The 13,112-nt window shown below is 38.3% G+C and overlaps 1 protein-coding gene across 21 annotated transcripts; it reads left to right on the plus strand.

The window, feature by feature from the left end:
* The first annotated feature begins 3,238 nt into the window (after positions 1 to 3,238).
* LOC112177199 lies at positions 3,239 to 10,451 on the plus strand. Of its 21 annotated transcripts, none has more exons than XM_040511002.1 (12): positions 3,239 to 3,399; positions 3,481 to 3,644; positions 3,801 to 5,229; positions 5,370 to 5,393; positions 5,662 to 6,097; positions 6,311 to 6,345; positions 6,623 to 6,833; positions 7,496 to 7,640; positions 8,393 to 8,593; positions 8,792 to 8,950; positions 9,045 to 10,057; positions 10,158 to 10,451. In XM_040511002.1, the coding sequence occupies exons 8-12, from the start codon at positions 7,538 to 7,540 to the stop codon at positions 10,422 to 10,424; spliced, it is 1,743 nt and encodes a 580-aa protein (XP_040366936.1). In that variant the 5' UTR covers positions 3,239 to 3,399; positions 3,481 to 3,644; positions 3,801 to 5,229; positions 5,370 to 5,393; positions 5,662 to 6,097; positions 6,311 to 6,345; positions 6,623 to 6,833; positions 7,496 to 7,537; the 3' UTR covers positions 10,425 to 10,451. The 21 variants fall into 21 exon arrangements, with proteins under 21 accessions (XP_040366936.1, XP_040366938.1, XP_024171208.1 ...); XM_040511004.1 differs by having other exon boundaries at positions 5,687 to 6,097; XM_024315440.2 differs by having other exon boundaries at positions 3,801 to 5,030.
* Positions 10,452 to 13,112: the final 2,661 nt, after the last annotated feature.

Below are 13,112 nucleotides of genomic sequence, written 5' to 3' on the forward strand. Positions count from 1 at the left end.
GGGCTTCAATCGTCCTCTTCAGATTTCCGGCGACGGGAACTCAGCATGGACTCAAATATAATCTTTCGCCAACCCGCCATTGTCGCCGACGATTGAAACATTGACATCGGATCTCTTATTTGACACCACTTGCGGATCTCTCCTCCTGTGTATGCGACTAAGGGAAACATTGGATTTGGGATTTCTCCCATTCTTTCAGTTGTATAGCACGTGCATACCATTTGATTCATGTAAATATGATTTTACTGAGGTCAACATTTTTTGGTGTTCCTCACCAAACGTCCAAACGATTAACAGAAACACAAATCCTAACAGAGCGTGTAATCCCGTGTATACACGCGCTGTTAAACACCCTGGGTGAGCACCCATGTGATGCCCCGAAATTTCGTATTTATTTTCTGAGGATTTTTCGGAACTTAATTTAGTGATTATCGGAAGATTTTGTGGCTCGTGTATGGAGCGGAAGTGTTTCGGGCGAATAATTATTCAAGAAGCGTCATTTTAGGAGGGCGCAAGGGTTGACTTTTTATTTGTAGGGTATCTCAGAAAAATTCCTTCACGAAAGTCGTAGAGGGTGTTGATACGAGTTCGTGGACATGTGGAACGCGGAAATCGGAGTTCGTATGAGAAAGTTATGAGTGATTGAAAATTGGGGAAATTTCTATAAACATGAGAAAATTCCGGATTTTTCATTAAATCCCAAAAGTTCCCTTTTTCTCATTTTCCTCCCTAGGTTTCTCTTCGTTCTCTCTCCTCAGACTCGAAGGGTTGCGCTCGACCCGACCTGGCTGGAAACCAGTCTTTCCGGCGGCTAACGACCGAGGACCCGGTCCTGACAGACGCGCCTTCTCTTCCGTCATCGACCCCCGGTGTCCGTTTCACTCGCCACCGTCCCCAGACGAAGATCGAAGCCCCTAGACACGAGATCGGGACCCAATCCATTTTGCGTGCTCCGGCTACTTACCCGCGTATTTCTTCAAGGTTCTGGGTTCGTCTCCTCTTCCTGATCATCCCCATATTGGCCTTGAATCACGATTTGGTGTGTGGAGCGAAAGATCAAGCGCTGAAAATCGGCGGATGTGGTTGAATCTGGAAACGTGATCAAACGCTCGAGATTAATCCAACTTCCAAGCTTCATCTAGGACGATCTAGATCGAATCTCATTTAGCTCCAGGTATGAAGGTTGCTCATCTCTTCAATATGAACAAGTTTATAGTTGACGACTTTTGCATTGGAGGTGGTTGACCCGGCGTTGACCGCCACCATTGACCACACGCTGACCCGCTGCTTGTGGTGGCGCGTGGCGGAGCGTCCAGCATCCTTTTTGTGTTCTGTTTTCAGTTTATTCATCTATGCATCGATGCGGTCGTTTTGATATATTATAAGGTCAGTTTGGAGAAAGTTGATGCATGCTAGGTTTCGGTTTTATGAGTTATCTTCGGTTTGCAATCCGCGAGGATCCCAATGTTGGATCTTTGTATAATTTTGATAGGATGATCCCAAGGGCGATCCGTGAGAATCCGACCGTTGGATCATTGTTTAAGTGTGTTATGAATCAATTGTTAAGTTAGGATCGTATTTGTTTAGGTGATTGATGATTTTGTTTGGGCGGACGGTTGTGATTGTGATTTTGAGCTGTATAGGAGACGCAGCTGGATTAGAGGTGAGTAAATCTCACGTGGTTCATTTACAAACGGATTTAATGATTACTCGGAATTACTTGTTTAATTGTTAAATCATTTTCAAAACAAATTATTTGTTTTAAAATATATGAACTTGATCGACAATGGTTCATGGGTAAGTTAAAACAATGTTTTGATATAAAATGATTTTCAAGAAGTATAATTTATAAAACTATAGTTGGTATTAGTGGTTATTCCTGTGTGAATGACTACGTATATATATATTTACGTGAAATATATATATTGGATGGTGTGACATTGGTGAAGTAATGATTGAGAGTTGATTGAATTGCTATGTCGAACATTTCTCTTACGAGCATACAATTATCATGGTGTGTTGATTATTGTGTAAAAGTGTGTTTTGCTTGAGGAAGGTATTTGAGTCATGTGGGATTTGTTTTAAATGTTTTCTGATCTTCGGATCTGGTGTCACAGTGGTGACAGTTTTCTGATCTTCGGATCTGGTGTTTATTGGAAGTTGATGAGTGATCATCTACTTTAGTCGAAGTTGATGGGTGATCATCTACTATCGACTTTAGTTTGGAGTTGATGGGTGATGATTGACTTTAGTGTGAGTTGTTTGACTTCTTCATTGATTTTCTTTTTCCTTCTAATTGTTGAATTTTAGGTAATCTCCTGAACTAAGCTATATGCAGGGATTACTATAATTTCTATTGATTGATTTTAATGTAGTCTCCTGAATTAAATTTTATGCAGGGATTACTATGATTTCTATTTTTGAATTGTGTGCTTTTTGGGTGATCTCCTGAACTAATTCTCTATGCAGGGATTACTAATTTTTACCAAGTGTGATTGTATGTTAGGTTGTGTTTTGTGGAGTTAAATGTTGTTGCTTTAATTTATCTCACGAGTTGAGAAATTAAAAGCATGAGTGACGTGAGTCATTTTAATTGAGTTTACTCATACGAGCCTAAAAAGCTTACCGGGTTTGTTGTTGGCAATCCTGGTGCACTATTCTATGGTGTAGCGGTTATTCCTGCAGGTAAGGACCACCAGGGCTGAGTACGAGGGTGTGGAGTGCAGCAGTGTTAGGTTCATAACCTATTTTGTTAGCGTACTGCTGTTTTTGGTATGCTCCCTGTGAGCGTGTACATTTGTATATTAGTTCTCTCGAGTTTTGTATACACTTGTTGATGTGATATTCGACTTAAGTGATCGGGTCTTTACTGATGATTGTTGTTGCTCAAGTTTATTTGAAAAACTTTCCAAGTATTTTGGGCATTTAGTTAACTTTTCTCGTTTCGAATTTGAATTTCTTTATTCAAAATTTAGGACGTGACAACCCACTTGAGTGGGTGGAAGAAGCTCTACTGATATGATAAAAATTTTCTGATTGCTTGATATCCGGACTTTCAAACACAACTTCTCATCACAGAGGAGATAATTAATCTTATCCATGTATCCATCATGTCCAGCCAAACAAACGGCCCCAACTTGTGTTAATGATAATATATTAATATCTGGCAGTGGGGCAGATGGAGTACGTTGATCGACTAAACAAATCACAGATAATTGTTACTTCCTATAAAAAACGGTGCTTTATACAATTGACTGGAACCAATATAAATTAAGGAGCTTATTGGTCATTATTTGTCTGGAATACAGATGCTAATCGATCATCTCCAAAGTTTCATTTCCTAAACTGTTCCTGTGATTGATCTTCCTGGATTCGTGTACCACACAGCCCATTTACATGGTATGCAGATCGGCATGTTAGAGTTTTCCGATCTTTTTCGCTTGTTCTTGAGACTCTGATTTTCTTCCTTGATTGCAACAGAGCAAGAAACATACGGTCAGTTTATCGGGGCTGTATTCTTTTCTCTGAATCAAGCCTTCCCTTGCTCAAAAGGCTTATCAAGATCTGTCTAACAGTCCAAGTCTGGGGCACAAAACTTGCAAGAGTTTTAACAGTGGAATCTAATGAAGCTCAATTCCTTCGAGGTTAGTAACACTATCTAATTTTCTTGAATTTTACCAGTATTTCATGTTGTACAAAACCACACAAAATTACAAAGAACAGAAGAATAGAGAATCCATGCGGTGTTAATTTCACACTAACCAAATATAAGCAAGAACGATTAACTAAAGGACGCACAGGGTTGTCAACGCAATTTAGTAATCCTACATCCGCTAAGCAAGAGGAAGTAAGAAATCCACTATCAAAACCCTAGGAGGCTTCAGTCAAGAGCATATTACCTGTCCGACGGCACGCCCTCGTGGCGGAGTCGTCGGACGGGCCGGAATGGATCGAGTATTCGGTGATAGATGAATGTCCGGTCAGTGTGGAGGCGGCGTCGTTGCTTTGCTGTCCGGTTCGCGCGGAGGTCCGGTGGGTTTGATGGCTGGCGAGCGGGGCTAGTGTCGATCTCCCTAAGGGCGGGGTGCCGGCGGAGGTGTGGTCGCCTGGTGGTGGCGAGACGGTGGAGGTGAGGACGGGATCTAAATGGCTACGATCGGATCGGACTCCGATCCGGCTTGGGTTTTCTGGAGCGGTCCGGTGGAGGGGGATGGTTTGTAGAAGCGGTGACGCTTGCTGGCGTGCTGGGGAGATCGGTGGGATGGGGAGACGGCCGGCGTTTGCTCTGAGCGACGGGTATGCTGCTGATGGCGGGAACTCTGTGCGAGCCAGTGACATTGGGACGGAGGTGGTCTTCGTTCTGTACAGGGGCTGGAAGGTTTTTGGGCCTGGGCCTGGGCTCAGGTCCCAAACTGTTTTTATATCACCTTTTGTTTTATGTGTTATTGCTTTTTATCTATATCTTTATTAATTAAGCCAATTCTGTAGAGAATGGTTAAATTTTTGAAGTACCTGAAATGCCTATACTTTATTAAAGCTCCATAAATCTATAAATACTGTATGAAGGATATGATGGTAATCTTGACAATAAAATAAAGGGGTAAGGATTCTGCTGCGGCAGAGAAGAGAAGGGAAAAAAAAAATTCCCAACAAATTCTGCGGCAAAAGAGAGGGGGAGAGAGAGAGAGAACAAAGACGCAGTCGCGCACGATCTCCAGACTAGAGAAGAACTGCCGGGCCACGATCTCAACACAGATCGATGCACAAGACGACGTGGGAGAAAATCGGTGTACAAATGGATGCATCAGGACTCATCCCTCTTCCAACTTACAGTTCATACGAAAATAAGATACACAGAAAGAAAGAAGAGCAGAGCACAATCAAACCCAGGAGGAGGAGAAAGAGAAAGAAACAAATCGGGTGACGGTTTGCAGACTTGCTAATTGCCATTGGGTCATTTCAGATTTTGGGTTTTGTTTTGCTCAAGTAGAAGACGAATCCACTATTGCAGACTTGATAATTCCCATTGGGTAATTTTCAAATTACGTTTTTCAGATTCAATTTGTTATCTTCTCGGGTTTTCTATAATCCAATCACGGGTTTGATTTATAATATCAAAGTATGTTCTGCCATCAAGGATCAAACCCACCCAGGAGGATAGGTTTGGTCCTGCCGAATTGTCCTTATTTGTGATGTTATGTTTTTTGAAAGTTTGTAGATTCACTTGAGGTTGGCATTGGGTAAATTTTGAAGTTTGGTTTTCATTAGAGACTTCCAGTCGAATGATCATTCTGTTTATGTTTCGCTTTTTTTTCCTTTTGGAATTTCCTAACTGATTTTTTTAATGTGGTTTTCTTTGAATCTTGCAGATATCAAAGAAGTTATGGTTCCAGGTAATCTAATCCCTCTGTTCTTCTCGATTGAACTCATTTGGTTTCCCAATTGCATAGTTCTTTTTATTTTTAATTTAATTCTCTTTTTTCATGTCGAGGGGATAATGTATGCATAATCTTTTTGTTCATTAGATTGTTTTTTGCAGAAAGAATTTTTATTCTTCTTCTTTGTTTACTTTGATTGGGGTTAGTAATTGATGATACTATGACTGTGTGCGATGATTTTAGCATTTTTTTCTGGGTCTTCTTTTTATTTGTTCCTGAACAGGGTAGTCGTCTAAAATCCTATCCAGGAAGAAAACAAGGAAAGGGCAGTGGCTATCTAAAGTTGGGATTCCATGGTGTATCTGCTAAGAGCTTCCAGCAAAATTGGTTAGGTTCTTCATTTTTTGTGTTAGATATGAATTAGGACTGCAACTAATAATTGTGTTTGAATATATTATTCGTAGATATCGATGTTGGTCTTCCTTTCAATTTGTTTACTGTTTTGGTAGTGATTCTGATGTTCCTTTGGCTTTCCCATTCATATTTTTACGTTTACACATTCATGTCATATTGATGTTGCTGATTTTTCCTCTTGGTTAGAGATAGATCTCACTAAAGTTCTTGATTGGCCCTTTTTTCATTTTGATTTGTTTCTACCTCCTCATGGTCTGGTAACAATTCTCTCCCTGGATTTATGTTTTACAGATTATTAGATTGAGGTTTGTTATTTTCCTTCCCTCTGTTCTTCCATTTAGATTGTGATCTTATCTCCATCTAAGCATTTTGAGATTTATTATTTTGGGTGTTCTTATTACTGTTATATGAATTGAGGTTCTGATAACTTTTATTTAGTGCAGCTTTGAGGTTTTCTTTGTTTGCTCTCTTTAAGGTCATAAAAGCCTCTATTTTTTTTCCTTTGTATTTGTTTACAGATACTTAGACATAAGGTCTACAGAGAGACTATGAGGTCTGCAAATTCTTTTTTACTCATTTTGATATGCAAGTTACAATCTATGCTTCTTGAGTTACTACTTACTATATACATTAATTTGAATCCTTATTTTCTATTGCCAAAAGACTTTAAAAAAAAAAAATAGGGATTGTTTGTGATTGTGCCATCTGTTTTGTTAGAGATATCTCCCATGTTGTTAGAGATATCTCTTTTGTCTTCGGTTCTGTTTGTTTCTTTATTTTCATATGTTTGATCCTTTAATTTGTTTTCATTAATTTTGTTTCCTATACAGGTTAAGGAAAATAATCTCAGTGGTCAAGGAAAACAATCACATTATTTGGGTTCGCATTATCAAGATGTGATGTTATGTTTTTTGAAAGTTTAGAGGAACCTCACAGATCAGCATTAGCAAGTTTTTTGTACTTGGTTGATGCAACGTGTGAGATCTTGCTTATGCTTCTCTCCAGTTGATGGTGTCTCATAAAACGAAAGTTAATGACAAGGTAATTCTATAATCACTCCAATATTAATATGCTGATCTATGTGCGAATTATTTTTAGCTATAATGATGTTTGAAGTTTTGTATCATTCCATAATTTATTTATTTTTTAATCTTTTTCAATCTTTTCCCAAAGGAAATTACCTGCTTGGAATTTAGGTTTTCCTTTAATCTGCCCCCTAATTGCATTTTTACTTCTCTTGCTTTAGGCTGTCTAAGTGAAACTCATTGATGACCTTTATTTCTCTTTAACGCGTACATTGCTCGGAAATATAGTTATAAGACAATTAGAAAGTAACAAATATGCTGAAAGTAACCTCTTTGTATCCTCAAGACATACCTGGCAAAACTTTTCAGTGAAAATTTCAAGTCAAGTACGTTTGAATTGGTGTGTGCATCAATTGTTTTTTTTTCCTCTGTTTTTGAGTGGGATTTTTTGGTTGTGATTTGAAGACTTTTTTCTTCTTCTTCTTCTTCTTCTGAGAATTGCTGAGAAATGTTAATACTTTGGTCACCTAGCATGATGCCTGATACATTTTGACATTTTAGTTCTTTCACAGGTTTACTTGCTTTGAAGTTCTTACATTTTGTTGAATCTGCTTCTAATTCATGTGCCTGAGAATTGGCTTAATTAATAAAGATTATAGTGTACGTCTTTTCATGCAGTAAACACCAAAAGACTGGGCAACTCGACAGTTAAATCAGGTCATGTTGGGTTCACATACCACTATGTCTAACTCAGGTTCACATACTAGACCGAGTCAGGTTCACAGAGACGAATCAGGGGCAACCCAGACTGTGGATGCTTCAAGTACGTACTGGCCTAAATGGCTAATACTGAAACTACCATAAAATTACTAGAGGAGTTGTAGCTATGTTTTGATGCGGTGTTACCGTAACACACCGTTACCACTCGATCATTTAATTGTTTAAAAGCAAGTAAGGTGTTGATGACAATAAACCAGTAGATTGTCTTTGGTCGTGGTAAAAGTAACCATATATCTAAATATGTTGTTCAGAATGATTTATCATTTCATTCGCCGTAAGTAAGCATGAGTTTGAAAAAGACATTTTCATTGCAACCTGTGATGATATGATTAATTTCATCAGTAATGCAATTCTTTATAAATCAGTGAATCATATCTTTTGTCTATGAGTTGTAAATAGAGATGGCTAGAAAAAAAATAAAATTAAGGATAGTAGTTTACATGGATAGTACACGGATACCAAACTATATAGCAGTTTTCTCCACCAGACCCAACAATGGGTTAAACTTAGTAGGGAGAATGAAATTGAATGTGTTTTCTGAAATTAGCAATTACAAACTTTTCTATAGGGAGACTGAAATTGAATGTGTTTTCTGAAATTAGCAATTAGAAACTTTTCTATTTTCAAACTAAAATCGAAAAAAAAAAAAAAGATAAACTTTTCTGAAATTAATAATTTACTATCAGCCCTTTTTGCTCAAGATCTTTTTGTTATCTTCCACTGAAAAGTATAGAAAGAGAGATGAACGGAGCAACAGCTTTGGAAAAATATTAATATTTTATTATATTTTTATAGGAACAGGCACGACACAAATGGATCATAGAGAGCGTGCGCGTGCTAGCCATCAGGAATGGAGACAATCGATGAGTTCTACACAACATGAAGCCTATTTGGCACGGCGGCGAGCTCATGCTAGGGGAAAGCGACTAGCCGTGGAAAATGTAAGTGACCATGGACAAGAGGCGGGCCCAAGTAATAGGAATAGGCTAGCTCCAGGTACTTTTGTATTTCTTAACTATGCCACTGTTAAGAGTTTTTATTTTTATTTTTTTCCTCTTAATACTTGCAAGTTACATCGCTAGAGTTTACCGTTACACGATGTATGGATATGTGTACTAATAACACGAAACAAAAATTCTAAACTTAATAGTTGGAATTAAAATAATTGACAATTGCTTATTATTATGTTAATAGTACACTCCGACAACGAGAGCATAAGTTCAAGAGTTTCATCCTATTCCCAAAACCATGACCAAGATGCTGCAAGGGTGCGCTTGACCCACATAAGACAATTAGCCCGTTCGACTACGTCTCGACCGAGCAATGTGGTTATTCAGAATTCTGTGCCTTACGGTAAGCTTACCAAATATTTATATCCAACCTATTCACATAAGTGAATTTTTATTAGGTGTTTTTGCTAAAATTGTATATTTTCACTTATAAATAGAGATGCCTAATGTCACAATGAATAATCACGATGAGGACCACAATAACAACGAGCATATGGTGAATAATCATGAGGATCAGAACAACAACACTGAGCTAGAGAATAACCCACAGGATCAGCGCAGCAGCAGTGTTGACCCAGTGCGGCGTACAAGGAGAGCAGTAGTAAATTCAAACTGCGCTAGAGATTTTAATGAGGGATGGGGTGTCCCATTTTGTCGATTGCCTGCACTAAGAACATGTCCATACTGCAATGCACGGTTATTTCATCGAGAGACCTTCAATTTGTGTTGTTCGAAAGGAAATATTGTTCTGCCTCTAATACCCTCTCCGCCAGAGATGATCCAGCTCTTTTCTGACCAAACAGATGTGGGTAGAAAATTCAGACAAAATATCCGAGCCTATAATAATGTGTTTGCGTTCACTTCAATGGGTGTGCATGTTGATGAATCCATTAATCTTCGAGGTCGTGGAATTTATACTTTTCGTGCACAAGGTTCTATATATCATAAGATTGGTGGGCTTTTACCAAGTGAAGGGGCGAGACCACGATATCTACAAGCTTACATATATGACACCAAGCATGAACTTGACAATCGATTGTCTGAAAGTGTAGTTTTAGACAGGGCACTGGTTGAAAAGATACAACAGATATTGAATCACTATAATCCATTTGTCCATCAATTTCGAAGCCTCGGACAGCGCCAAGACTTGCCCAATTACAGGCTCATCATAAGAGAGCAGCCTTCTAATCAACGTCAGTATTGTTTACCATCTGCATCACAAGTTGCTGCTATTATAGTAGGAGGGGGCGACATCAATCCGAATGGAAGAGATTTAATTGTCCAAACAATTAGTGGAAGACTCTGGAATGTTAAAGACTCGGTCGGATATTACGACCCCATGCAGTATCCTTTGTTATTACCTTATGGAACATATGGGTGGGATATTAATAGTCATGATGAGAATGGAAGACCTATGTCATGTTGCGACTATTATGCATATATGTTACAGGTTAGTACATTTTTTTTTTCCACTTTAGTTCCTATTGCATTAAATGAAAAAAAAATCATACTTAAACACCTGCTAAATAAATAAAAAATTGATTGTGCAGATGCGCCTAGGTGATGAAAATCCTCTACTTCGAGGCGGACGGCTCTTACAACAGTATGTTGTAGATAATTACGTGAAAATTGAATCCCAAAAACTCAGATGGTGCACGAAAACAATCAATAAAAATGAACGAAAACAATCAATAAAAATGAACACTTCTTATCTCAGTAAACTTATTTTCAAAGAGTGGAACAAAAAGAAGCATACAGAGTATGTTCTCTTAAGCTTTGTTTCTTTTCCATTAAATATATTTTTATTTTTGTGGTAGTTAATCAATTCCAATACTCTTAATCTATGTATATGTTTTTGTACAGAGTTTTATATTTTTTACTAATGGATATGCCCTCAGTTAATCAATATTCCTTAAAGAATTAGTTAATATGCAACACAGAAATTATGTTGCACTCATGAGTAACATTTCAAATATGCTTACCAAGAGAGGAAGGACAATACGCACGCGCGAGCGCGGCCCTTCCGCACGCGCATCGCGCGTGCAGGAAGGCTAGTTATATAGATAAGAGAAAATATTTTGTTAGTCAAAATAAATTTTTTTGACAGATTTCACCTTGAAAAATGAAAAAACTTGGGTTAATTACATATAAGTGCATCTTTGAATGTTTTTTTTAGCCATAAGGCCACCAACTAGTTTTTTTCCCTCATAAAGTCACTAGATTAAAAAAGATGTTATATTTTAGATATTAAAAACCAACATATTTACATAAATGCCACTAGAGTACAAAATCAACAATCATTCTCTCTCTCCTCTCCAGCGGGGTCTCCGGTCAACCTCCGGCGAACTCTGGCCAACTTCCGGCGGGTCTTTGACAGACATTCGGCGAACTCCGGCGACCATTAAACCTATTGTCACTAACACCAAAAGCTACTGTGGCTAGCAACATAAACTACTCTGATGAGATTTCCGACAACCACCGGCGATATAACAAAAGCTACTATCACCAACAACAAAAGCTACCCCATACCAAAAAACCTATGCTCCCCAAAACGAAGAGCTACTATCCCCACCAACAAAAGATACTGTCACCAATATCAAAAGCTAACTCTCACCAGCAACAAATACTGCTCTCACCAACAGCAGAAAACTACTCTCACCAACAGCAAAAGCTGCTTTCACTAATACCAAAAGCTAATTTCACCTATAACAAAAGTTACTGTTACCAACGCCAACGAGCTACTCTCACTAACATTAGAGAGCTACTTTTGTATCAAAAACTACTCTCACCATCAACAAAAGCTATTCTCACCAACGCAAAAAAAATTACTATTACCACCGCAAAAAACGACTTTCACCATCGATAAAAGTTACTCTCACCAACATAAAAAACTACTATCACTACCACAAAAAGTTACAATCATCACCACCTAAAGTTACTCTCACCAACAACAAAATATACTCTCATCAACATCAAAAACTCTTCTCAACAACAACAGAACACTACTTTCACCAAAACTGATAGCTACTCTCACCAGCATTGAAAAAACCGCTTTACAACCACAAAAATGATGCAAGTGCAAGACAAATATTGCCAGAATTCAACCACAAAAACAAAACCACAAACCAGAATAAAACACCATCAGAAACATAGATACCATAACATCAAAATTGAACAATGAGGCATAAAGATCCAATTTCATTACCATAACAAAAATACCATCAATCGAGTGTAGAATTTGTTCAAATAATAGTCTCTAACTGTAATTCAATTTCAACAAAAATACCAGAAGGATTGAGGTTGAGACTTGGTCATAGATCTCGATTTGATTCATCAAATCCAAGTAAACTAACTAAACCAAATACAATGACAATAACGAATGGAATTGAAAGGCTTATCACATTTCTTGGCCGGCGGTGTCCCAAATCTGGGCCTTGACGATCTAATCATCGACGTGGATGCTTCGGGTGGCGAACTCGACGCTGATGGTAGACTTAGACTCGAGGTTGAACTCATTGTACATGAACCTGGACAACAAGTCCGATTTGCCGATGCTGGAATCGCTGATCAAGACGACCTTGAAGTGGTAGTCGTCGTCCGACCTATAGGCCATGTCGAAGAGCAAGAGAGACTTTCCAGTTTGGGATTTTCGATTGGAGATGAAGAGGCCGCGGGCCTTGTCGTCGTCGTCGGAGAATCAGTGCTTGTTTGGGGTTCCGATGCAGGTGAGGTGGAGGAAGAGGCGATGGCATCGGTGGAGGGCCGAGCTCGTTCAAAGAGCCGGGGACCATGAGGACTTTGTTGTGTAGATCGCTCCATGTCTCCAAGTCGTCACCGGCGATTGTGAAATATGCATCGGCATTAGTTTGCCAGTCGCACCTTGCTTCTAGGTCGTCACTGGCGAGCTCGTGAGGTCTGCAACGACATCAATTTAGTTTTCTAGGGAGAGTCCCGCCATGCCTCCAGGTCATCGCCGCTAAGAGAGAGTTTTTTTTTTTTTTTTTACCAGAGAGATATATTATAAATTGAGAGGTCAGAAATTGTGGAAGGGTACAATTGTCATAGACTAAAAAGTTTGAAGATAGAAATGGCCTTATGTGTACAAGCAAACTTAGGTGGCCTTATGGCTAATTAAAGTTTTAAAGTGACACTTACATGTAATTTTCTATAAAAACTTTTAGAATAAATTAAATCACAAGGGTAAATATGATAATTATAAAATATATTTTTATTAAGAAAATTAAAAAGAAATGATCCCACAACCCCCACTTTTCTCTCACACTATTTTCTCTTTGCAATAACTGTTTTATTTCATCTATTTTTTTCATTTTCTTAAAAAAAAAAAATTATACACGTTATTAGAACTGGGGAGTGAAATTTGCACTCCCCAAATTGTAAATCACACTCTCTTTATTTTTTTTATTATTTTCCTTATCTTTATTGCCTATGATTTTCTAAAATAACCCTTTTAAGTTATTTTTCAGTGTTTGATCAACTAATGCTAT

Source organism: Rosa chinensis, chromosome 7 (genome assembly GCF_002994745.2).
Source record: "Rosa chinensis cultivar Old Blush chromosome 7, RchiOBHm-V2, whole genome shotgun sequence".
Lineage (NCBI taxonomy): Eukaryota > Viridiplantae > Streptophyta > Magnoliopsida > Rosales > Rosaceae > Rosa > Rosa chinensis.

Excerpts from the sequence above, each read along its gene's own strand:
- LOC112177199 (XM_040511002.1), top strand. The coding sequence starts at position 7,538 with ATGTTGGGTTCACATACCACTATGTCTAACTCAGGTTCACATACTAGA. Across the intron at positions 8,594-8,791 it reads TAGGAATAGGCTAGCTCCAG|TACACTCCGACAACGAGAGC; the intron begins GTACTTTTGTAT and ends TTATGTTAATAG. Across the intron at positions 8,951-9,044 it reads TCAGAATTCTGTGCCTTACG|AGATGCCTAATGTCACAATG; the intron begins GTAAGCTTACCA and ends ACTTATAAATAG.